Here is a 27,734-nt window from a genome sequence, read left to right on the forward strand (position 1 = left end):
ATAGTAACGAACAGGACGTCGTTTGAGAATTGAGAACCGAGAGAAGCGATTGAAGTGAAGATCCTAGATAGTAATGGAGAGGAAGGCCAGCTTTTAAACTAATTTTTTTTAAAGATCACAATAAAGGTAATCAAAATCTAATAAGTTCATAAGGTATTTTGCAATGTTTTGAGATAAAAGAAATCATTAAGTATGGTTTCACCATCGTTCAATAAATTACTGAAGTAAAGTAGAATAGAGAACTTATGAAAGTTTTGCTTCCCCCAGAGTGCGGGGTCAAATTCATACCTTTTGAATAACATATACATTTCAAGACTTAAATTATGGACTAGATAATTATGAACGAGATTTCCTTTCTATCCATAATCAACAATGAGCTGAAAAAAAAAATCGGGTAGCAGGACTGAAACATTGACTTCGAAGTCGAAGAACACTTCTTGCTTTTTATCACGAGGTCTATCTATCTGGGTGGAGTTCCTGACCTCCCATTGTGGGCAAATAGGTACTTACTGTGTCTTCTACCCCCCTACATCAGTTTTCCAGTTGCTTTCTGTCTTTGTCTTGGAATGAGATTACTTATTTTCGTCCGGACCGGATCGGAGTTCTTGGCTGGGAGGGAAACAGTCGAATGTATAGAGTTATTTTATAGTTTTGTGAGATGAATTTTTTTTCCCCTGTAAATCATCTCTCTGTTATGTATTGTATCTATTTTTTTGTACATATGATTTGTAAACAATTGAGTGTATTCCTCTTAGTGTTGACCTGTACTGTGTCAAGATGAGACTTTTAGGCTGTCTCAAACCATGCTCAATGATAGTATGTTCTTGGAATCTACATCTGTTTCCTATTTGTGCCATTTCCATTTGTCTTACTTTAAATGTGCGCTTTTAATTGTAAATCTATAACTTTTTAACTATCCCATTGTCTTCCTTTTTACTGGTGCTGAAATGACACAAATGTGCCGCAAGCGCCTTAAATCCCTTTAAAACAAAAACATATGTCTATCTATAGACAGAACGAAGTTGACGTCACTCTGGTTTTTGTTATTGTTTTTTGACATCTGCGTTTATGAGAACTTCTCACTAAACTGTATTAACCTGACTATAAACACATAGATTTGTGTGTTGGTCCATTATACTTCTGGATGGCAATGTTGTGAACTTCTTAGCCAAGCGCATACTATCTATATTTACTTATTTGAGATTCAAGCAACAACATTTATTGCAGTATACTAATAATTAAAGTACGTGGTACAGGAAATGTTATCTTCCTATTGGATAACGGTCATGATAGCTTGTCTTATAACTTATTTTATTGAAATTGGCGTAGATTTTTATTTACTTATAACATACACTGACTTTATTAATTTTTTTTCCAGGGAGACAATGGCTGAGGCTCCAAAGACTTCTGAAGTAACAGAATCCAACAGTGTGCTTACAAGATCTTTATCCAATATGCTTTATGTTGACAGATTGAATTCTGTAAACGGTTTTTATGGGTTTAGCCTTTGTATACATTTATAAACCTTCCAATATGCATGGCAATACTTAAAGGAACTGTGTATTTCCTACACCAGTATACTGAATAGACACCTGTGTCTTCCCTATACCAGTGTACCAAATACACATGTGTGTATTCCCTACACCGGAAGAGATTAGGTATAAAATATAAAGGCTAAACGCTTCACTGAGAAGGCGAGGTTGCCTGATGTTTTGACACGTGTAATTTTAACCAAGGTGGAGCGTGTTAGGGGTTTGCGTCCCTCTCCAGCCATTTTCTTTTTTTTTACATTTTTTTTGTACTCTCTCTCTCTCTCTCTCTCTCTCTCTCTCTCTCTCTCTCTCTCTCTCTCTCTCTCTCTCTCTCTCTCTCTCTCTCCCTCTCTCTCTATCACTGAAAAAAATTTGAAATCCATTCAAGACTCTATGTCTATAAAGTTGTTTGATTTTGGATTTTTTTCTTTTATCTTGGAACCAGATCAACTGCAGAGAAATATTCAGTATATCCAGTAAGATTTTTCTTCTACAGAGAGGACTTACTGAATATTTTCTCTGCGATCGATCTGGTTTTTTTAGTGATGTATTTATGCTTTTATTGTTTGTTTTTTTTTGTTGTTGGCTGAAGAAGGGCTTTGAGCCCAAAACGTTCTGTGTTTGGTATTTTGTTAATTTTTAAAGCTGTTATATTTATTTTTGTTTATACTTTTGATTTACAGTTGTTATGTTTGTTCTGTTTCTATACCTAATAAAGAATATATAATATAATTTTAATTGAGCTTTTATATAGTGCAATATCAACTAAACATGCTCAAAGCGGTTTACAAGAGGTCCCTGGCCAACAGCAACACTTAACATGTAGGACGAGATATGATGCCTGTTAGGCAATATTACAATTTTTTTCCGACAACGCTGTTAATGGCCATGTACTCATTTTACCCCTGTGTATGGTGAGAGAATGTGAGTAAAGAGCCTTTTCCAAGGAGGCTCGAAACCAGGACCTCCCGATCCGAAAGCGAGTGTCATACCACAAGACCACATAGCCACATATTGTCAAGTCACCACAAACAAATTTTCAGTGCAATTTTGTTTTACGGTGTGTCTTTCATGTTTGTTCTCATTACTTTTACAGTTGATTGAAAAATATGAGAAAAAAGAAGATAAAAGTGGTCTGCTATCTGAGGCTGCAGATGCTATGCAGGCTTGTTTGAGTCTACAGGAATTCATGAATGGAGATTTTGGTAATATATTTGCGTCTCTGACATAATCAGTCACATGGGGAAAATTTTTGTTTTGCGCTTTTTTTTCATTTTTAAAGCCCAATGTCTCCTGAGCAATTTAATCTTTATTTGAAGCAAATCGGGTGAATTTTCATCAAGTTATGGTTATATGCATGGGCTAGGGTGTGAAACCCTAATTTTGAGAAAATCACTTCCAAAGTTGACAAGAGTTGAAATTAAGTATAATAATTACCTTCATATAAAAATTAAAATAAAATATTTAGGAGTAGAATTCAATAAAAATATTTCTTCAATATGTAGAAAAATGTTTGATTTAATGATTTTTGTTGAGAACTCATTTTCCATAAAAATTGACCTCTTGACTAAAATTGTCAATATCTCCGTTCAAAGTTTTTCACCATGCGACTGATTATCTCAAGGACGCCCACAATATATATTGATTATTAATTTCTTGAGGCCCTCCTTAGTCACCTAGTGAATGCTTCTTTTTGTTTACATCCCAAGATTTTTATACAGAAAGGATGTGTCGACCATATTTCTTTCTCTGCTGCTGATCTGGTCTTTTAGTAATGTATCATTGTTTTTTTTGTTGTTGGCTGGAGAAGGGTTTGTATCCTGAAACATTCTGTGTTTGATATTTTTGAAGCTGTTATATTCATTTTTGTTTAATACTTTTTATCATTTACTTACACAATGATTGAAAAATGATTGTTCATATTTATATTTTAATATTTTCGAGTAAAAATTTCTTTGGGAGTGGGTGGGTGTCCTGACAGCTCAGTTGGTAGAGCACTCGCTTCACATGCAAAAGGACTGAGATCGATCCCATGTGAAGTCGAGATTTTTTATCTGACCCCTCTGTCGACCCAGCAGTGATTGGGTAGCTGGGTCTGTTAGATCTGGTGAAAAGTACTTTGTGATAGACCAGTGTCGTATCTAAAGGATAGCATGCAATTGCTATAGTCCTTTTCATGTTTTAGAAACCGGGATAAACTTTGGCTCCTGGGTGGGGTTCCTGACCTCCCATAGTAGGCAGGGAGGTACATACTGCATCTTCTATCCCCTTATATCTGTTTTCCAACATGCTTTCTGTCTTTGTCTTGGAATGAGATTACTTGGTTTTGTACTGGCCCTGGCCAGAGTCCTGGCTGGGAGGGAAACAGTCAAATGCATAGTTATTGTTTTGGGAGATGATATTTTTTAAAAATGTATAATGTAAGCATTTGACTGTATTCCTCTTTGTTGGATTTTGTGTTTGTGTCCGGATGAGACATAGGTGATCTCAAACTAAGTACATTGGTGGTATGCTCTTGGAATCTACATCTGATCCCTATTTGTTCCCAGTTCCCCTTTGTCTTACTTTCTCTTGGGTGCTTTAATTGTAATTCTAGAACTGTTAACTATCCCATTTTCTTCCTTTTTACTGGCGCTGATATAACCTAAATGTGTTGCAAACGCCGTAAAACCCTTAAAAACAAAATCAAAAAACAAACTTTGGCTCATGCCTAAAGGCTCTGTAGGACTACTTACTTAGAATATCTTGGAGGGGACGGGGGTGAAAATGTGAGCTTTTTTTTACAGCACAATAGACACTTATTTTGCTCTAAGCACTTTGCAAAGGGTTCCAAGCCAATTGCAACACTGAATGTGTAAGTTAGAACGTTTTTAATGATTTCTATTTGACAGAGGCAATATTCTTAATTGTCAAGTACTCATTTTACATCCCGAGTATGGTGAGAAAATGTGAGTTAAGAGCCTTTTCCCCAGGACTCAACTTAGCTACCTGCAGTGGAATTCGAATCTTTGACCTACTAGTTGCAAACAGAAAAACATACGACTAAACCACAAAGCTTCTCAACGTAGTTCTCCTTTTGCATTGAAGACTTCTGCTTTGAAAAGCTGCCTGTTTGACTCAAATTAATGGAAATATTTTTGATGGCCTTTTTTACGATTTATTTATTTATGTATTGATCAAATGGATTGACTTTTTCAGTTGACAAAGGTGACAGAGGTACTCAGTCGTTGCCTTCGAAAGCTGTCGAGGATCTAAAAGTAAAAGATAAAAATGAGAAGGTAAGCTTTAGGTTTAAAATATGTTGCAACAAATCTCTTTATTATTTTATCGCCAGTAAAGGGATAAGGTCTTCAAATCACTTTCACTGTGCCGTCTGTCCCCCCTATATCTGTTTTCCCCACCCGCTTTCTTCTCTGTCCTTGTTGTGAATTTAGATTATTTAGTTTTGCCACAGCCCTGGCTGCGATCCTTAGCCAAGAAAGAAACAGTTCAATGTTCCTTTATCTTTGAGAGAACAATGTTAGCCTTTTATATCATTTCTCCATCATTTATTATTACAGTTATTTTTTTCATTGAAATGTATTTTTTCATCATACTAGTATGTCCCGTCTTGGCGTTGATCCTTAACCTATGTCTGGATGGGACTTTTAAGAGGCCTCAGGCTAGGGCTAGGTACACAGATACAAAGATTTGCAGCCGAGCACAATTATAATGAACACATTTTATGTGAATTAACAGGAATAATAAACATTTTTCTATTTATATTTTTTAAAAATGAAGAATGGCTGATATTAAGAACTACTGGGTGCCAGACCTCTGGGCCCGGAATTCCAGGTCGACAAAATTTCACAGCATCATGTACTGGGTTATATAGCATCTTACATGTAAAAAAAGTAAAACGGTAGCACTTTTCATATTTTTACAATTTCAAGGTTGGAAAAATTTTGGATCTGGCACTGGCATCCATGAATAATAATAATAATAATGCTGAAGTCTTATAATATAGTGTTGTAACTCTGAAAAATCAGACTCTTAAGTGCTTAAATTACAAATTGCATTGGCTCAAACACACACACAAACACACACACACACACACACACACACACACACAAACTTATCTTGCGTCTTATACTATCCTCTAACATAAAAAGTCATCGTAGTTTTTTATAATTGCAAAGAAGTAAAGAAGTTGAACATTGCACTGTGCATCTGTTTTCTATTTATAGGTATTTTTTCATTTCTAAAGGTTCACATTAATTGATTTTCCTGTAGTTTTAAACAACATTTTTTGGCCCTTAATGTGGTAGGGTTTTTCAGGAATTAATAGGAATTTTTTAGGTTGGCATCCAGTGTACAACTAGAGTTATGGGGCCTCTTAGATGGATAATGAGGAAATTGGTTATATCCCAAAATAATGCTTTGAAAAGTTATATTTTTGAGAATAACAAGAAATGAAGAGAGTAGGAAAGTGCCAGAAGACAACAGAGAATAAAAACTTTGCAGCGCCGATGGAGGACTCGAACCTGCAACCTTACTGGTATGACAACTCCATCTGGCCGGGAGATTGTGACTCTACCGTATGGGCAATCCACAACCCCCGAAAAAAAGTCGCTTCAAACCTTAGTCTAACTAGAGCCTCTCTCCCCCGACTTCTTGAGGTCATGGGTTCAACACATACAAATGCTACGAAGTTAGTTGGCTTAATAGCTAATATTCTCAACACTATTTTTGAGACCTTTGTTGGCCTTGTTACAACACTTGTTAGGATCTTCTTTCTTTCTTTTTTTTTTCTTCTATGTTATATTAACACATCATATAAGTAAATTTTTGTATTCCTTTAATGAACGTTGACTGCCAGCAGTAATGAAAAAATATATTTGTATTTAATCCATACCCAGTTACCGAGTTCCCCAAGACAGCTTAGTTCAGAAGGTAAGGTTTGTATCTCACCACAAATTGCTCTCTTTGCTTCAACAAATAAAGTTTTAAAAAGCATGTAAGATAAGATGAACTTTTTACCCACTAATGGAAATTTACATTGGTTATTGCCATCGACTAATGAATTTCTGAAAATAATTAGGCAAATAAATGATGAAAAGAAAATACAAAGTAATGACATAGATGTAAATCAACAAAAAACTTGACAATATATATATATATATATATATATATATATATATATATATATATATATATATATATATATATATATATATATATATATATATATATATATATATATATATATAATATCTGTTTCACTCACTCAGTATATAATACTATATTCCTAAACTTCATGATAAATTTTCTTTTTCAAATTTACATTAGACTTTTGTCTTTCTTGTGTATTATAAGTTCAAAAGGTCATCACAATTTTTTTAAAGTCTTGATTTAGCCTATTTTCTAACTTCATTCAGTCGATGTTTTTAAAAAAAGTTCTATCACTATCATTGATTCCCTAATCTTAAGAATCTCAAAATTGACAAATTCAATGAAGAAACCTTGACATTTCTATTTTCATTTGATTTGTTTAAAATAACTATAAGTATTGAATTATAAGCTTCAATTTATTAAACGAAGACAGATACTGTGGATGTTTCAGGTTTCACCTTTATCAACAAAACAGGATGAATGAAACACTACAGACGAATGAGATAATGTGATAGGTGAATCATAGTAGTGTTTCATTCATCCTGTTTTGTTGATAAAGAGGAAACCTGAAACGTCCACAGTATGTCTTTATCTAGTAAATTGAAGCTTAGAATTCAATACATATAATTATTTTTTCCTTCGAGCTTGAAGCATCAACATTTTCATCATTTGATTTGTTTCAGAATCAATCCTAGAAATTGTGAATCCATCTGTCCTGGACGATGAGGAGGTGAGCCACATTTCATATTGACTATGAAATGAATTTATTTTTAATTACCGTATTTAAAAGACATTTTAAAGAAAATGAAAATTGGATATTAAATGAATGTCTTTTATCGTAAAGCAGAGCTGAAAAACAAAAAAGTTTCAATTATTTTAAAGCCCATACGGGCCCACATATATTTAGATTTATTCTATTAGTATGGAAAAGAGCACACAGAGAGAAAAAAAAAATAAAGAAAGAGAGAGAGAGAGGGTGTTGTATGTTACAGTTGAACTGTATAAATTCAACACTCTTAAAATCAACTTCTGCATAAAGTCTACACCTCTTGTTGGTCCCAAATGTTCTGTTCTTTATCTAAGTATGTTCCATTGATAATGGATAAAATCAATCTTGCTTAGTCAAGCAATCTCTCTGGTCTGATGGTTTGACCTCATCAGGATTCCACTGTATATCAAATGCTCTAGATTTTAACTCACTCAACCCTAACACCAACTATATCTGTAGTATACCCGGATTACTTTTACCCCATGCCTATTAATTACATTTTTCTGAGACAAATTATAGGCGTAGTATCAAAGCTAATTTTTTTTTTCATTTTTACATGTTAATGGCAGTTGAATAAAATTATCTATGAACGTGTTCATTTTTAATACATTTTTTCAAATTTTGAAAAGTAGCAAAAATCTTTAGGATTGAGTGAGATACTGATAAACAAATATGTAATTCTTTTTCAGGTGGAGGTGGATGGAGGCCATGTTAAAGGTATTAGAAAATTATATACAAAAGACTGTTGTAACAGCTGATAAATATTGTTGTATTTTATATTTTGATAACTGACCTCCCATAGTGGGCAGGGAGGTACACACTGTCTTCTATCCCGTTATATCTGTTTTCCAACATGCTTTCTGTCTTTGTCTTGGAATGAGATTACTTGGTTTTGTCCTGGCACTGGCGGGATCCTAGCTGGGATGGAAATAGTCAAATGCATAGTTATTGTTTTGGGAGATGATATTTTTTTCCTTGTAAATCATCTCTCTGTTATGTATTATTATTTTTATTTTGAATGTATAATGTAAGCATTTGAGTGTGTTCCTCTTTGTTGGATTTTATGCTTGTGTCTGGATGAGACTTGTAGGTGATTTCAAACTAAGTACATTGGTGGTATGCTCTTGGAATCTACATCTGATCCCTATTTGTTCTCAGTTCCCCTTTGTCTTACTTTTTCTTGGGTGCTTTAATTGTAATTCTAGAACTTTTTACTATACCATTTTCTTCCTTTTTACTGGCGCTGATATAACCTAAATGTGTTGCAAGCGCCGTAAAACCCTTAAAAACAAAAAACAATATTTTGATAAGGTAATTGACTTAAGTTTTCCTTTTAACTGTCGAGTTATTGATATAGCAAGATGAGGACAATTATATTGCAGAAAGATATTGGTCTTGTATGCTGGAAGATTTCTCTGGAAACTTTTTAACGGTAACAATTCCATTCTCGTAAAAGATTAGAAAAATTGTCATCTTATGCCATTTGTCACAATTTACTAACTCAACCCTAACACCGACTATTTGGTGATTATGATAATGATGATGATAATGAAGATGGTAATGTTGATGATGATGATGATTATGATGATGATGATGATGATGATAATGACAGTAAAAATGATAAATAATTTAATTTCTTTGATGTTCCAGATGAAGTTCATATGGGGTCAGATAAAGAAAAAAGCCTGCAGGAAATAAACCCATCTCTGCATTCCACCTCATCGGTATGTTGTTTTGATACCTTATTGTTTTAACGTTAACACATTTAAAAAACAAGCCTGAAAATCAACTCTTTACAAAGTGAATACACAACTGTTAAAAAAAAGAAGAAAACAAAATCAAAAGAAAAAGAAAACATTTCAACTATTTGGTTAAAATTACTTAAAACGAATGGAGTATAGAGAGATGTTTTAAACATTTTACGCCATATCATAAGGATACTCAATCAACCCCTTCCCCCAAATAATAAAAAAGAACAACCAAAAGCAAAGAAACAAACAAAATAAAAAAACTTTTACAAGGGATCCCTGATCAACAGCAACACTTAACATGTGGGACGTGACATGATGCCTGTTAGGCAATATTACAATTTTTCGGACAGAGACAATGCTGTTAACGGCCAGGTACTCATTTTACAACTGAATTCAGTGAGAGATGGGAGTAAAGAGCCTTTTCCAAGGACTCAACTATGCACCAGCTAGGCTTGAACCCAGGACCTTCCGATCCGAAAGCGAGTGTCATACCACTAGACCACATAGCTGCACAAGAGCCATTTATTTTATTTCATTTTTCTAGTAAAATAAATCAAAACAAATGATAATAGTAAATACTTTTTTGACTTAAGTTACATTTATATCATTCCTGCAGTGGATCTCAAGCCTAGATACTAGAAAGTTAATGGATTCAAAATGATTTCAATTTTTTTAGAAAATAGATATATGAAAAGGGCTTGATATTCATCAAGTGATAGGTTTTCTGGCAATGTAAGTAGATGCGTGGCAGATGTAGATTCAGGAGGATGGATATTTGTGACTCCCAGTCCCAAACCAATAGTCTGCAGCGGTGAATCAGATGCTATCAAGTGATTTTTAACTCTCTGACTACCGAACCTTTGGAAAAATTACATTCATTGAATACCCCATTTTCACAGTTTCGTTTCATTTTAACATTAAATTCACCTTTTTACATTGATGTCACTTTGCCATAATTCCAGTTTGATGAGATGGGTTACATTTGTATCTCGTCATTCATTTATTTCTTCTTTATTTATTTTACAGAACAGTGGCATGCTTAGTAAAGATTTGGGTATGTAAAAACATAATATCAACTCACTCATTTAAAAAAAAAAGTCAGTATGTAAAATCAAAACAGACATCCATCTAAACGAGAAACTCATCAAATCAGATTGAAATCCCAGTGAACAAGATTTTCTCTTCATTTTTAACCACCCCCCCCCCCCCAACCCCTACTCAATCTCCCCTAATTGGAACAAGGCCCATGGCTAACTGGAACAAATTTGTCAGATCCTGACACTTAATTTGACAATTTTATTGCAACTTTTCTCAACTCTTCCTGACAAAATCTGATTTGTACACTGCAACATTGCATAGGAATCACTAATGCCTAATCGAAAGGTCAACACACAGATGTATGCTACTCAATAAACGTGTGTCATAGAAAAATCATGTCACAGCGTGTCACAGTTAATGACCATTTATTTGCAAGTTCAGTGCACTCTTGAGTTCTTAGACAAAACATATCTAAAGATAGGGTGTTTAAACTTTTAAAATGTGCTGGCAAAAATAATGAAATATTAAATATTTGATTATTTTTTTGCACACGATTTTCAGAAAAGAAAAAGAACAGTCTTGGAATTGAGTCTCAAAAACAAGATGCGATAAAAGAACATCCTACAGAAGATGAAATAGAGGTGAATATTTAAATTTGTTTGAACCTAATACCAATGAAAACCTTCCAAGTGTTATGATGAATTTATACATTTTTTTCATTATTTTGAAACTTGTTTTCAATATTAATTTATAATTTAGGATCCAAAGGTTGCTGATTAACTCCCCTTACCAGCCATTTTCAGAATTTTCTCCAAAACTTTACACCCACCCAACACACAAAAAAAGATTTTTCTTACCGGTACTCAAACAGAAAAGTAACAAGTACAATTTATCCATAAAAATGTGAAAATGGAAAGGCTTTGGATGCGAATGGTACCGTTCCCATCTGAAGTCTTTCCATTTTCACCTTTTCATTAGTACTTTCACGATCCCAGGCTTCAGGCAGCCCCCACCTCTCTCTACCATTCTATCCATAATATTTTATAGCAAATTGAGCTCTACTACACTGTGTCAATTATTTATAGCTGTATCAAAAATGTTGTGATGTACATAAGAAATCAGAATGATAAGATTGTTGATTGAATCGTACCGAGTGTAACGATTTTCCCATGGTTGGTAAGGAGAAGGTTAAACTCAAAGAAAGAAATAACAAGAGTCAAATGGAATGGAAGCTGCAATTTATTTAAATTAAATCTGTCTTTTTTTACTTACTTTAACTCTCTCAAATTCACCCTCATGGAAAATCGAACAAATTTGTTTGATTTCCCATGCATAAGAACTCGAGAGAGAGTTAAGAAACTAGGGAGCAGGCACCGGTGTAAGATAAAGATCTGAACACGTGTGTGTGAAAGGTGCCAGACAAAGCAAGGAAGAAAAATACAAGAAAAAAACAAACCATCCCACAAAATCAGTCTACTTCGACTGGGGATAGAACTCAGACCTTCTGATTACCGGTCAGACGTGTTTAGCCGTGGTAGACTGATTTTTTGGGATGTTTTTTTTTTCATGTATCTTTCTTTCTTGCTTTGTCAGACACCGTTTATACACATTTGTTCAGATCTTTGTGTTACTTACTTTGAAGCTTCCAATCCTTTTGACTATTGTTATTTAATAATTTAGGTAACAATATTACCCCCTCTCTTCATTGGCTCCGTTTCATGCTTATTTTACTTAAACAGTTTCCGTTTTTGTGGTCCTTATGGTTAAGTTGTACTTTTGTATGAGATAAACTAGGGTTCCAGTCATCCTCTCTTTAAAAATGATGGTGACAGTGATGATGATGATGATGGTGGTGTTGACAATGATGAATACAAAGACGATCATGATGATAATGGTGATGGTGATGATAATGTTAGTGATGATGATAATAATGATGAAGAAAACCAAAGAATTTAATTTGATTAAATAGATTGACTTGCACCTATATAATAATCTTGTATTTTCTTCTCTTGTTACAGAATGATGGATTGCAAAACACTGGCACAGGTATACACTTTTGTTGTAATTGTTCCACTAACGTTATTGTCATCATCATCGTCATCATCATCATCATCATCATCATCATCATTATTTTTCAAGTTCAAGTGTATAAGATGCAAAAGGCACACTGCGTCCATCACTACAAATCTCATACAAATCTCCTAAAACTATCACAACACACTAATCTCTGTCACTCCAGTCATTTAACCTTACTGTGAGGTCTTTGATTTCTGCTATGACAAGTAGTAGTTTACACGTGTACTTTTTTTTTTCCATTCATGTATTGTTTGAGGAAGAAAAAAAATCTGTATTTGTATGTGATTGTTCTTGTGAATGGCTAATAGAATTTGTCAATGTTAAGAAGCCTGGTAGAGTATCTGTTGTTGTGAATTGTGATTGTAGTCTGGATTGTTTATGTCTCAAAAGGATTACAATATTACATAAACATTTTAAACATTGCTTTTGTCCACAGGCAGGTCTAAGACAGGTTCAGTCATCTCTTTGGAAGCAGTGAACCCATCTTCTGATTTCAAATCAAAAGAAGTAAGTAAACCTTGTTATAAGAATGGAAAATAAACGGTGATATTGAATGAATCTTGAGAGATCGAGTGAGTGAGAGAGAAAGAATGAATGATTCATGAATTTTTCCTTTACCCATAAAAGCCAGCCCTTGCCCAGCATTTACTACAATCTATGCCCATTAGCAGGGAGGTAACTCTTTCAAAAAATTACCTCATATCATTAAAAGATGTATACATGAGCTATTTGAAAAAAATACACAACTATAATATAACTATCATCGTAAAGGGGAATGATTGTTCTTTGATTTGAAACTATTTACATTTTATTCTGACTATTAGAAATAGGTTTAGAAAATTAAATATATTAAACATTACAAAGGAATGACACTTTCACTTTAAAAAAAATTGTAATGTGGCGACTAATTTCTCAATTCGAAACTGGTGCAGAATTGTATTGATGCCGATATTGAATGGTGGGGTCACAGATTGTTAGTGGTTAATTTGTCACATCCAGAATGTTGCAACGTTCAGATGTGTGCAGCCAAAATCCCATTTTACAATATGGTCAGAATCATTTTACTCCAGATTTATATTCATTATTAAAGGATCCTCCACTTGTCAAAAATTCTTAACTCTTTCAGCGCCATTGGCCGCCCTGTTTGGCCAGAGCACAATCTGTTCTACTGGACAATGGTCGCTCAATGCGGCCGGTCTTGAAAGGCAAAAATAATAATGTGATCCAATCCTACTTTCTACAAAAGTACTATAAATTGAACCAATGGTATCATTTCTTTCATCAGAACATTCAATTGGCCCTAAGGGGGTATTTTAATTGAGATTATGCGCTGAATTTGAATGTTGCTTTGTCGTAGCTTGTCACTCTCGTGTTGCCTCAATCAGATGTCCACCATTTTGAGGCGGAAATGCGAATATAGCCTCAGCGCTGAAGGAGTTTAACCTTGAACCTATTCAAACAATGTTTTGGTTCATCTTAATAAATGAATATTTGGAGCAAAAAATTTCTGGCTGAGATTTTAAAAGGTGGCTTAGCAGTGTACAGACGTGTTGGCTTTATTGTTTATTAATGGGATAAAACAGTGTACAGACGTGATGGCTTTATTGTTTATTAATGGGATAAAACAGTGTACAGACGTGATGGCTTTATTGTTTATTAATGGGATAAAACAGTGTACAGACGTGATGGCTTTATTGTTTATTAATGGGATAAGACAGTGTACAGATGTGATGGCTTTATTGTTTATTAACGGGGATAAAACAGTGCTTTTGAAATATGCCATTGAAATGAACAATACCTATATGAAATTATTAGATTGGATCAGGCACGTGTGTAAGATAAAATTTAGAAAATTGGTGCCATATAACTGAGAGAAAAATACTGTTTAATATGTTCTTCAGAAAAAACCGTGCTTTACTTTTTTTCTCTATTATTTTCTGACACTGCATCCAGAACCAATGTCAAAGTAATGAAACATAGTCTGAAAAAGACATTTTAAATATTTGATTTACTCTTATCATCTTTTGCTCTTGCAGAGTTCGGATGGAAGAGGTATGCATCCTGCATGTTTTTTGTTGTTTTGTTTTTTTATTATTTTTTGTTGTTGTTGTTGTTGGTTCAATTGTTTTTAGTGGGGTTTTTTTTGTTTGTTTTTTTTTTCTCTCCATTGTTTTGATTATACATACATTGGACTTGACAAACGTTATAAGATAAGATAAGGTAAGATAAGATATACTTTATTGATCCTTGTAGGGAAATTATAATTCTGTATCACAACACAATTCGGTAATATATCAAAGAAATATCAAATGTTAATAAATTAAATAAATATTGGCAAAGAACATTATAAGTCTAAAAAAGTACAGTGGAACAACAAGCGGATATATTTTTATGATGACTATGTGTCGATTATACTTATGATAAAATTCTTGTCAAATATTTTAAAAGAATCAAATGATTATGACAATACTTTATAAACTGGTAACAGTTACATGATATTATACTAAAAATTAGAGAGGGATAATACATAAAAATTCGTGGTATTACGATGATCATCATCATCATCATCATCATCATCATCATCATCATCATCATCATCATCATCATTATTTTTCAAGTTCAAGTGTATAAGATGCAAAAGGCACACTGCGTCCATCACTACAAATCTCATACAAATCATAATAATAATAATAATAATAATAATAATAATAATAATAATAATAATAATAATAATAATAATAATAATAATAATACTTTATTGCATCCCAAAAAGGAAATTTTTTGTACAGACGTGTTATAATTTACACATAAGATAAAAATACAATGGAAATAGGATGTATATATATAAAAAAGGAGCAGCTCTATAACCAGAGCTGCGCTTTATAATATGAATAATTTCAAACACTGTAAAATAGTTAAAACTGTCACTATAAATTGAAAATTGAAAAGATTGCAAAACAAATAAATTAATAAATTAATATTTATATTTTTTTAAAGTAAAAATGAGAAATAATTATATAAAATGATTATTGCTTGTTGTTATAAAGCCTAATACTGGACGGCAGAAAAGATTTTCGGTGTCTCTCTGTTTTCGTTGAAATAGAGAAAGGGCGACCACTTCTTTCTGACATAATAATTGATGGTCTTAGTGGATGATACTGGTCATTTAATATTTTAGTTATTTTATTTATACAAAATTTCTCGTATAAAAGATCTACATCGTCAACATCATTTATATAGCGTTTAATGGATTTTTTAATATTTGAATTTATTTTGTTCCTTTCCACTGCTAAGCAATTGCCTCCCCAAGCTGTTATACAAAATGACAAAACACTTTCGATGACTGCTCTATAAAATAATGTGCAGAGGGTTTTATCTATTCTAAACTGAGAGAGTTTTGATAAAAAATATGTACGTCTGCACATCTTATGCCTAATTATTTTCAAGTGTTCATCCCACTTGAGCCTGTCATCAATCGTTACACCAAGGTATTTGTAGTGAGGAACTCGCTGGACGAATTGGTCCTTTAATTTTAACGGTTCTATCGGTTCCTTCACTCTCCTAAAGTCAATCACTAGCTCCTTTGTCTTGCTTATGTTAAGCTCTAGGTGGTGGGCATCACACCAAGACACAAATCTATCAATTTCTTGCCTATAAGCCACTTCGTTGCCATTTGTTATGAGGCCTTGAAGAGCGGTGTCATCTGCAAACTTTATTAAAGGTACACTCAGGTTTTGACTTCTACAGTCATTCGTGTATATTGTGAATAATACAGGGGACAATACACAACCCTGAGGAGCACCAGTATTTGTAGTTATACAGGAAGATTTGTTTTGTCCTAATTGAACATATTGTGCTCTCTCCGTAAGAAATTCGAGCACCCAAGCAATTATATACTTGTTTAAATTCAGACTAGTCAATTTTTGAACAACCAACTGAGGTTGCATTGTATTGAACGCTGAAGAAAAATCTGCAAAAAGCAATCTGCAATAGCTCCTAGCGTGATCTAGATGCCTGTAGATGTTGTTTGTAAACAGCAAAATGGCATCCTCTACGCCACGTCCTGGTTTGTAAGCAAATTGATGACTATCACTCAATGGCATAAACTGATTCCTAATTTTAACAAGAACAAGTTTTTCTAAAGATTTCATGACTATTGAAGTCAGTGCAACAGGTCTGAGATCGTTCATAGTTTCAAGTTTTTCTTTTTTTGGAACAGGAATAATTTTTGAAGTTTTCCAAATTTCAGGGATCGAAACGCATTGGAGGGACCAGTTAAAAATATGTGTATAAATGGGGGAAAGCTGGTGGGCACATTCTTTTAATAGTTTTCCTTTCAATCCATCCGGCCCAGCAGCCTTCCTCTCGTTTAGTTTCGAAAATACGAATCTCGTTTCCTCTTCACTGACCTCAATAGTCATTTCATCTTCCAAAGCCCTGTCTAATTTATGTTTTTCATTTTCAATATCAAATTTGTTTGCTGTGTCGAAACGTGAATAAAATTTATTTAAAGTTTCAATTTCGATATCTTCTGATATAATCGTGGGCTTTGGATTATAGTTCACAGCAGTTTTAAGCCCCCGCCACGTGTCCCGTATATCCCCAGAAGAAAAGCATTTTTCAATTTTATTTTTGTACTTAACTCTACAACTAGATATTACCCTCTTTATCTCTTTTTGTTTTGTTTTCAGATCTTTTTTGTTTCCACTAGTATAGAGAGTTTTTCTTTTGGTTCAATAAAAGTTTTAGATCTTTTGTTATCCAAGGCTTGTTGTTAGGATAATATTTTATTTCTTTTTTACAAGACACTAGCTGTTCACAGAATTTTAAATACTCACTCACACAGTCATTCAGCTCATCCACACTATCACATGATTCAATAAAAACATTCCAGTCAGTGCATTCAAAACAACCACGCAAATCTTCACACACACTTCCGTTCCAGATCTGTACACTTTTCTTTACTGGTTTTACACGTTTAAAAACAGGGCGGTAGGTGGGGAGTAGCAAGAGCATGCAGTGGTCAGATAAACCTAATGGGGCACGGGGTAAACATTTATAACTATTTTTAATATTACACAGGAATAAATCTAATGTTTTTTTGTCCCTTGTCTCGCAGTCCACGTATTGATGAAGTCCCGGGAGAGTAAAATCGTTACATTGGTTAAAATCGCCAGTGACCATCAATACAGCATCGGGTGACTTAATTTGAATGTCCTGTATTTCTTTCCTCAAAATCTCCTAAAACTATCACAACACACTAATCTCTGTCACTCCAGTCATTTAACCTTACTGTGAGGTCTTTGATTTCTGCTATGACAAGTAGTAGTTTACACGTGTACTTTTTTTCCATTCATGTAGTATTTGAGGAAAAAAAAAATCTGTATTTGTATGTTATTGTTATTGTGAATGGCTAATAGAATTTGTCAATGTTATGAAGCCTGGTAGAGTATCTGTTGTTATGAATTGTGATTGTAGTCTGGATTGTTTATGTCTCAAAAGGATTACAATATTACATAAACATTTTAAACATTGCTTCTGTCCACAGGCAGGTCTAAGACAGGTTCAGTCATCTCTTTGGAAGCAGTGAACCCATCTTCTGATTTCAAATCAAAAGAAGTAAGTAAACCTTGTTATAAGAATGGAAAATAAACGGTGAGATTGAATGAATCTTGAGAGATCGAGTGAGTGAGAGAGAAAGAATGAATGATTCATGAATTTTTCCTTTACCCATAAAAGCCAGCCCTTGCCCAGCATTTACTACAATCTATGCCCATTAGCAGGGAGGTAACTCTTTCAAAAAATTACCTCATATCATTAAAAGATGTATACATGAGCTATTTGAAAAAAATACACAACTATAACTATCATCGTAAAGGGGAATGATTGTTCTTTGATTTGAAACTATTTACATTTTATTCTGACTATTAGAAATAGGTTTAGAAAATTAAATATATTAAACATTACAAAGGAATGACACTTTCACTTAAAAAAAAATTGTAATGTGGCGACTAATTTCTCAATTCGAAACTGGTGCAGAATTGTATTGATGCCGATATTGAATGGTGGGGGTCACAGATTGTTAGTGGTTAATTTGTCACATCCAGAATGTTGCAACGTTCAGATGTGTGCAGCCAAAATCCCATTTTACAATATGGTCAGAATCATTTTACTCCAGATTTATATTAATTATTAAAGGATCCTCCACTTGTCAAAAATTCTTAACTCTTTCAGCGCCATTGGCCGCACTGTTTGGCCAGAGCACAATCTGTTCTACTGGACAATGGTCGCTCAATGCGGCCGGTCTTGAAAGGCAAAAATAATAATGTGATCCAATCCTACTTTCTACAAAAGTTCTATAAATTGAACCAATGGTATCATTTCTTTCATCCGAACATTCAATTGGCCCTAAGGGGGTATTTTAATTGAGATTATGCGCTGAATTTGAATGTTGCTTTATCGTAGCTTGTCATTCTCGTGTTGCCTCAATCAGGTGTCCACCATTTTGAGGCGGAAATGCGAATGTAGCCTCAGCGCTGAAGGAGTTTAACCTTGAACCTATTCAAACAATGTTTTGGTTCATCTTAATAAATGAATATTTGAAGCAAAAAATTTCTGGCTGAGATTTTAAAAGGTGGCTTAGCAGTGTACAGACGTGTTGGCTTTATTGTTTATTAATGGGATAAAACAGTGTACAGACGTGATGGCTTTATTGTTTATTAATGGGATAAAACAGTGTACAGACGTGATGGCTTTATTGTTTATTAATGGGATAAAACAGTGTACAGACGTGATGGCTTTATTGTTTATCAACGGGGATAAAACAGTGCTTTTGAAATATGCCATTGAAATGAACAATACCTATATGAAATTATTAGATTGGATCAGGCACGTGTGTAAGATAAAATTTAGAAAATTGATGCCATATAAGTGAGAGAAAAATACAGTTTAATATGTTCTTCAGAAAAAGCCGTGCTTTTATTTTTCTCTCTCTTATTTTCTGATACTGCATCCAGAACCAATGTCAAAGTAATGAAACATAGTCTGAACAAGACATTTTAAATATTTGATTTACTCTTATCATCTTTTGCTCTTGCAGAGTTCGGATGGAAGAGGTATGCATCCTGCATGTTTTTTGTTGTTTTGTTATTTGAATTTTGTTGTTGTTGTTGTTGTTGGTTCAATTGTTTTTAGTTGGGTTTTTTTGTTTGTTTTTTTTTTCTCTCCATTGTTTTGATTATATATACATTGGACTTGACAAACGTTATAAGATAAGATAAGGTAAGATAAGATATACTTTATTGATCCTTGTAGGGAAATTATAATTCTGTATCACAACACAATTCGGTAATATATCAAAGAAATATCAAATGTTAATAAATTAAATAAATATTGGCAAAGAACATTATAAGTCTAAAAAAGTACAGTGGAACAACAAGCGGATATATTTTTATGATGACTATGTGTCGATTATACTTATGATAAAATTCTTGTCAAATATTTTAAAAGAATCAAATGATTATGACAATACTTTATAAACTGGTAACAGTTACATGATATTATACTAAAAATTAGAGAGGGATAATGCATAAAAAATCGTGGCATTGCGATTGTGTAGATAGTTAATCTGAGGAATAAATAGATTATTTTGCGCGATCACAGTATTTTGGTTATATGCTGTAGTATGGTTTATAATTATAGTCATTGAAGAAAAGGAGGTAAGATTGTTTTTTTATGACACTGAAAAGAGTTGAATAACTGTTTTATATGTTTAACTCTCTCGACTTCACCCTTATTGGAAATTGAACAAATTTGTTCGATTTTCTATTCTCGATTTTCTCAAGAGAGTTAAGGATTACAATAAGCAGGAAGCAATAAAGAAGTTTGAGGTTGTCCAGGGCTCTCTTTCCTATCCTTGCCTTACGTGTCTTCAATTATTACGTTACCTTGATAAATCAAATTGTATGAACAATGATTGAGCAGAAAGAAATACTTTTGTGAAAGTTTAATGTTTAAATTGGTGACACGTCAACATTCATCAATTCTAAGTATGGAACATGGGTGAGGTCTTTTGATCACCCATGGTGGGCAGGAGGTCACTTGCTGTGTCTTCTATCCCCCTATACCCTTTTTTCTGATTTGCTTTCTGTCTTTGTCTTGGAATGGGATTACTTGGTTTTGTTTGGAGTCCTTGGCTGAGAGGGAAACAGTCAAGTGTGTGGTGTTAGTTTTGGGAAGTGTAGTTTTGGGAGGTGATATTTTTTTCTCCTTGTAAAACATCTCTGTTATGTACTGATATATATTTTATTTTTAGCATACGATTTGTAAGCATTTAAGTGTATTCCTCTTAGTGGAATCTTGTGCTATGTCTTGATGAGACTTTTAGGTGGTCTCAAACTAAGTCACTGATGATATGCTCTTGGAATCTACATCTGTTCCCTATTTGAACCATTCCCCTTTGTCTTACTTATTCTCGTGTACTTTCAGTCGTAAATCTAGAATTTATTTTGACTACCCAATTTTCTTCTGGTGCTGAAATGACCTACATGTGCCACAAGTGCCTTAAAACCCTTAAAAACATAAAAACATAAACATAAGTATGTTTTAAAATCATCAAGAGTAAAATCAGTTGTGATTATAAATAAATAATTATGAAACTGTTGATCTTTCTCAAAGGGAAGTGCTTTCACTAAGTATCCTTATATAATTTTGATGATTTATTTTGTTTTTGTAGAAAATTTGTTTCTAGGTTAATCTGTATCGCTTGGTTTGTTTTTTTAATAGGCAGCTCTGAATTAATGGAGGATGATAGCCAAATCCAAAATGATGCCAGTCCATCAGGTGACTCTGCAGTGGATGATGTGAGTATTTTAATGGTTTGGATTCACAAATATAATCCATGATAATTAAGGATGAAATAGAATGTATATTGAAATGTATAATATTTTCTCACATCATTTTCAAAGCCTACAACTTTGTTTCAACAGCCTCTTCACAGCCGAACGGGCAAATGGTCTAACACTAATCACGCCAAATGAAGACCACAGGGGAAAAAAAGTACATTTCACAAAATAAAATTTCATGAGTTATGTCCCTTAGCATATCGTTCATTTGTCAACGTTTAATATGAAAATATGAATTTACTGAAGAAGGGGACCAATATCATGTTAAAAAGAGGAGGAAAAACAAAACAAACCAATACAGAGTAAAGGGCTTCCAAAATTAAAAATTGTGTTTTCTCAAGAGTCTGTGTGACCATGGCCTTTGTAAAGTTATGGCCTGACACTGACCAAAAAATGACGTCAAAACGCCAGTCTTTTGCCACAAAAGAAAACAAATCGTGAGTTGTATTCAATAGTTCAACCAATGAAATAACTTGTTTCCATGAGCACTACTAACGACAACTCACTAGGCGGTGTAAAAAACAAATAATGACATCAAACTGCCAGTCCTTTTGGATTTCAGTGTCAGGCCATAACATAACAATGGCTACACGATGTGACACGTCCCCCCCCCCCCCCCCTGTGGTCTTCAAATGACAACAAGAGAAATTTCAATTGCTTGAAGTCAAAGAAATAAAACTTACTCTCCTCAAGATTAAGATTATATTTTAAGTTTCCGTTTCCCTCTGACATAGTACCATCTTGAGATGACTGAATTTGGGAATTGATTTTTAAAAGGATTTTCTTTAAGGGTTTTATGGCGCTTATAACACATTCAGGTCATTTCAGCGCCAGTACGTATTGTCTATACAAAAACATGATATATCTGATCCAGGAAGAATAAAATTTTCATGGAACAAAGTCGAGCAAATAAATAAATTGATAAATATATTTGTGCTGTTCTCTGTATTTATTATCTTAAAAGTACAACTCAGTTCTTAAAATTTCTTACCAAAAAAATGGGGTGCGGGGGAGGAGCATTGATTTAAGAGAGAGAACTATAATTAAAGAGTCAAGTAAGTACAATAAATACAATTGAAAAAGGACAATGATCAAATTGAAAATAGATAGTTAGTGAAAGCAAGAAAGTGTTTGAAATACATTTTAATTGGTTTCAGTTTCAGTCTTGATGTTAACTCGGGAGACAAATGTCATTTTTACAGCAATCTTGTGACTAATTTAGAAAAAAAAATTCCCTTTATTCATCCCATAGGGGAAATTTATCTCTAGGGTCTATTCCAAAGGAAGACTGGAATAACCTAGGTGCCAGCCTCAGTGCAGCAGTGCAAATTGAGCTAGGGCGAGGTGAGGTGACTTGCTCAAGGCCGCATAACACAGCGGCGGGTGATCGAACTCAGTTTCTTTCGGGTATGAAGCAAAGACCGTACCGCTGAGCCACAGCTGCACCCCCGCCCCCCATAAAAATACTCTTTTCAAATTATTGCATCAAACCATTTAATGTTTCTCTTTATATATATATAGACCTAGCACAAACAGGCCATAAGTCGTAAGTAAGCCTTTGCACTTTTTAAAAATAGTGATGGATGGTTGATTGTATGTCACTTCTGTTTCACTTGCATGGATCAGTTTTAATTATATTATTATATTTAATTTTTCCCCCTCCAGCCTGCAAATCAGGGTGACAATAATTTGACAGGTATTTTTATTCTTGTATTTAACCTTATACTGTTTACCTCAGCTTATTCATCACTAATGCTCATTCCAAACAAAAATTTCAGATACTTTGGTCACTGCTTCATAACCCACCTTGCAATAGCTCAACTTGCATGATAATCCACCATTATCGTGTAATACAATATTTGAAATTGAAACCACCCCTCTAGTATCCAGTTAATGTCACTTGTACTATTATAGTCTACTTTGTAGTAGGGGGGGGGGGCGGGTAGTGCGGCTCAGGGGTAAGGTCTGTGTTTTAAACTCAAAATAATACCAAGATTGATTTCCGTAATGCGCTGAGCGAATCTAACAAAAGTCACTTTATCCTAGCAGTATTTTGATATGGCTTACTCCAGTTTTCCCTTGGAATAGACCTTAAATTTAAGAAATTCTCTTTGGGGATGAATAAATGGAATTTCTTTCTTTTTTTTTAAACTCAAGTTTCAATGAAAATTGTCCCAGTTTGTATTCTGCAACTGAAGGCTGGTTTTCTAAAAAAAAAAAAACCTCAAGTCGATTTTTTTACTTTTTGAGATTTTCTGTCCATGAGCTAAATTGAAATGTTAAATTTATTTTAAGCATCAATTGGCATCAGAATTTCCTTAGATTAATATGGATAGACCTATGTAATCCTTATTATTTTTAAATGGGAAAAACGGAGATAAGGAGTTTTGGAAAACCATTCTTCAATTTTAAAATGACCTCTGATTTAACACTTATATTCTTCACAAGACTACACATTTCCATTGTAAAACTCTTCCCACTCCAAAACAAACAAACATTGAATACAAAAGAACGAGGCCGAAGACTTACATTGTGAATTGTCAAAGTGACAAATTAAGGAGCAGGCACTAGTTAAAGATTGATATCTGAAAAGGTGTGTATAAAAAAGTACAGCTCACGTATAACAGCCTCGATTGCGATGGGAACTCAATCAGCTACAGCAGGAAATTTTTAAATACCCATTCTACAGCCTATATAATTCATATAAATCATGCATGGCTATAACGGGGAAATATTTCTTGGAACACTGTAACAATGGGGGTGTGAGTTGCAAGTTTAGTACCAAGTTGAGGAAGCCTACGTACTCAAGAAGAAAAGAGGAAGGTACACGTTATGACACACATAAATTATAGGGGACGGAGATGAGGTGGGAGTGGGTGAATTGCAGTTATTGTGTGTACTATTGATGTTTCTCTGTGAACTTTGTTTATCCGTGACGACACAACAAAGGGCTTTTGAGAGATGTGTGACTGACCTATCAACATGTTGATACACTTAGGCCTATTATGTTACACGTAGAGTGAGGGATGTGCGTCTCGTGACTGATTAGGTAACTATGCCCAATGAGAAGTGAGTTGGTGAAGAGCTCTACGTGAAGCCTGAGGCTAGGGTTGTGCACTACTTGTGTTTTAAAGTGTACTTAGTGGCTGTCAGTGGTGCAGTTGGAATGGGTGGAAAGCAGAGGAAAGGAGGAAGGTAGAATTACACGTTGCATTGTTCCAACAACCCACCTTGTGTCCTGAACTAATTGGAAGAAAGGGGGTGAGTTATGGTGATTTGGGGGAGTTACAGGAATGAAAGTCACAGTCATGTCGTCTGATTTATTTTCTTAGGGAGGTAACTCGAAATGTGTTCCTTGTGTGTGTGTGTGTGTTTTTTTTTTTCCCCCCAGTATTGCTTCTCTTCAAATTCCTTATGCATGGATATAACGGGACTTGGCTTCAACTGGGATTTTTTGCTAGTCCCAATATACCCGTTGTATTCGAGTTCCACTGTGTCAAACCAATGAGAAAGAAAAATAGAAGAAAAAAATCAGCTTGCCTTAACTGAAGATTGAACCTCAAACTTTTTGATTACCGGTCAAACGTGCTACTATGACACCATAGAGTCCACCCAATAGTGCCTGCTCCCTAATTTGTAACTATGCTCCTCCAGCGTACTCAATTCTGGGCCATTATTCTCAAATGTTGCCTTGGCAGTCCTACCTCTCTGATTTCTCTATCATCTCACTGCTATAATTTTCATCAATAAAAACTGAACTAAATGCACCAATAAAATTTTTTTTATAAAACACAATCTTAAGTAGGGTAGGATTGTATTGATGCTATGCATTCAGCCAAAACAATCATAACATCTGTCAGCCAGATATATATATATATATATATATATATATATATATATATATATATATATATATATATATATATATATATATATATATATATATATATATAACATTCCAACATATAAAACTATGTGTAACTTTGAGCGTTTATAGTCTGGTTAATACAATTTAGTAAGAACAACTCGTAAAAATGACTGGCTAAAAACAATAACAAAGAGCTGAGTGACCTCAATTTCATTCCTTCTACACCTAGATTTATTTAATTGCTATTTTAGAGAGCATTTGATACATGAACAATTATACAATTTCATGAGTTTTGATTTCTTTCCCCATTTTTTTTCTTCTCCAGATCGTATTTCCAGAAGCAAATTCAATGTCACACTTAAACCGACATCTCTAACAGCAGACGAATTCACAACAATTAATATGTATTGCAGCTCTAAAGTGAAATGTGCCTTTTTCAATGAGAAAACCTGCCATTACACAATCCCAGTGAATGGGAGTTACAAATTCATTGCACGCAAATTAGGAAATGAAAACTTTCAGTGTTGTATTAGAAAAGATGACGGGAAAATTGCCAATCAAGCCAATACAAAATGGAAAAGAGGCACAGCGAAAGTGGATGTTACATGGGCGTGCACGGCCGGGCAGATAGTTTGGATTGAAGGCAAAGGTCAAACTGAGGATTGTGGGATTGCTGTCATATTCAGTGGTTCTTTATTGGAATGTTAAGTTGACAAGAAATTATTTTTAATTGGAAAAAAATAAAAAGATGAAAAAGATTTCATCTCAAATAAGCCAAGTCAGTCAGGTAAATTATTTCTATTGAAGCATGTCTACAATTTCGAAATTAACTAAATTAACTTAATTGTGCTGACATTTCTCAAAGAAAAGGCAAAAAGACTATAATTGACAGAAGTGTAAATCCAATTGTGGTTGTATTGTGAGTTTGAGGTCTCCATTTGCTTCATGTATGTCTTTCACTTTGTTAATGAATATGTCAGAAAATGATTTTTTAAAATATAAATGTTTGAAATGTTGAGATTTAAATTTGAAAAACATTGATTATAAGTTAAACAGGGAGTTTCATCTATAGTTTTTGGATATCAAATTTGATTGGTAGATCAAATTGCATTTTTTTTTTGTCCAAGTCAATTCTTTTAAAAAAGTGGCAAGTCTTGAAGACCTTCTTTTCCAAAGAAAACAAGTTTCTACCCATTGAAATACTGTTGTTTTTTTGTTTTTTTGTATTTCAATCATAGAAGAGGTATCTGAAAAAATCACCACATTTAATAAAGACAGGAAATTATTTCTAGGTTATAAAAAAATAAGATGACTCTTTGTCTTCCAGTGCAAGTTATTTGATTTCTTTCGGTCATGTTAACATGAAAATGAATATTGCGGTTAAGACACAGCAAAACATGAATGAAAGATGTATTTTGATTGAGCTTTGTATAAAATTTAAAAGGAAAAGTCGATGTGCCATGCACCAACATTTTTAAAATTATTTTGAGGCGCACAGTCATTATACATAAATATTTCTATACTCTTCATTTTTCTTCATTATAAATATAAAAGCCTGCTCCTAACTTTTAAAAAAATTTAATTTGTTGTAATGTGTTTGCTAGTGCTTTTGTCTATCAAGTTCTCTCTCCCAGCCAAACAGTGGGTGTTGTAAATGTGACAATGCGGTTATGTGGTCTAGTGGTATGACACTCGCTTTCACACTGGAAAGTCAAGGGTTTGAGTCCTGTGCTGAGCGGCTCATAGTTGAGTCCTTGGAAAAGGCTCTTTACTCACACTCTCCCCATACCCAGGTGTAAAATGAGCATCTGGCCATTGACAGCGTTGACTCTGTCCGAAAAAATTGTAATATTGTCTAACAGTAACAGACGTCATGTCTCGTCCTTCATATTAAATGTTGCTGTTGGCTCAGGACTCCTTGTAAAACACTTTGAGCATGTTTAGTGGTCCCGAGTTTGAATCCTTGACTCAGATATATTTCAATTCTCTTTTTTCATCGTTGATTCTTTATTCCCTTGATTTCCCATCTTTATTGATATGTCTGCTCCCTATCATATCATGAGGTAGGGCCTAGTATTTTAAAATGGCCTTATTTCACCTTTTCATCTACACTATTTATGGAATTTATAAATATCCCACCATTTTAAAAATTGTATCCAATTGTTATTTACCTTTCGTTTTTCACCCAACATTTTTAATCAAAATAAAAACATCAATATTAATATTTTGTATAATTCAGCACTTGATCTTTGTAACTTGCCATAGGCGATGATTTGTACCTACGTGGCTTTCAAAAAAGAAATATATTGGAGGAATTATAGGCCTATTTCTCTAGTTCGCAACTGATTCTTATTTGTTTGTCATTTTGTTGTCAAGTATGCCAAATGATATTATAAATATCTGATACGATTGTATTTTTAATGAAATACAATGGTTTCATTTGATGTATGATTTTGATGAATAAATCGTCATGTTGGTTATAATTATTTTTGATGGATGAATTATTGTGATATGAACCATAAAATTATCTTTAATTATATTATATATGTAGATATGAACTTCTATGATCACAGGAAATTTAGATACTCGTATGACAGAAACTGGGTGGGGATCCTGACCTCCCATAGTGGGCAGGGAGGTACTTAC

The 27,734-nt window shown here is 33.8% G+C and overlaps 1 protein-coding gene across 10 annotated transcripts; it reads left to right on the plus strand.

Moving 5' to 3' along the window:
• Positions 1–27,571, plus strand: LOC144975125 (uncharacterized). 10 transcript variants are annotated; one of them, XM_078918884.1, is made up of 18 exons: positions 12–126; positions 1,379–1,481; positions 2,629–2,737; positions 4,731–4,810; positions 6,431–6,464; positions 7,367–7,413; positions 8,142–8,169; positions 9,103–9,176; positions 10,230–10,257; positions 10,803–10,882; positions 12,260–12,287; positions 12,754–12,824; positions 14,354–14,369; positions 17,866–17,936; positions 19,417–19,432; positions 21,102–21,178; positions 22,886–22,916; positions 25,414–27,571. In XM_078918884.1, the coding sequence occupies exons 2-18, from the start codon at positions 1,386–1,388 to the stop codon at positions 25,794–25,796; spliced, it is 1,269 nt and encodes a 422-aa protein (XP_078775010.1). In that variant the 5' UTR covers positions 12–126; positions 1,379–1,385; the 3' UTR covers positions 25,797–27,571. The 10 variants fall into 10 exon arrangements, with proteins under 10 accessions (XP_078775014.1, XP_078775015.1, XP_078775016.1 ...); XM_078918886.1 differs by having other exon boundaries at positions 1,379–1,430; XM_078918887.1 differs by having other exon boundaries at positions 1,379–1,412.
• Positions 27,572–27,734: the final 163 nt, after the last annotated feature.

This window comes from Berghia stephanieae, chromosome 6 (assembly GCF_034508935.2).
Source record: "Berghia stephanieae isolate SIO BIC M18660-M18661 chromosome 6, UCSD_Bste_1.3, whole genome shotgun sequence".
Lineage (NCBI taxonomy): Eukaryota > Metazoa > Mollusca > Gastropoda > Nudibranchia > Aeolidiidae > Berghia > Berghia stephanieae.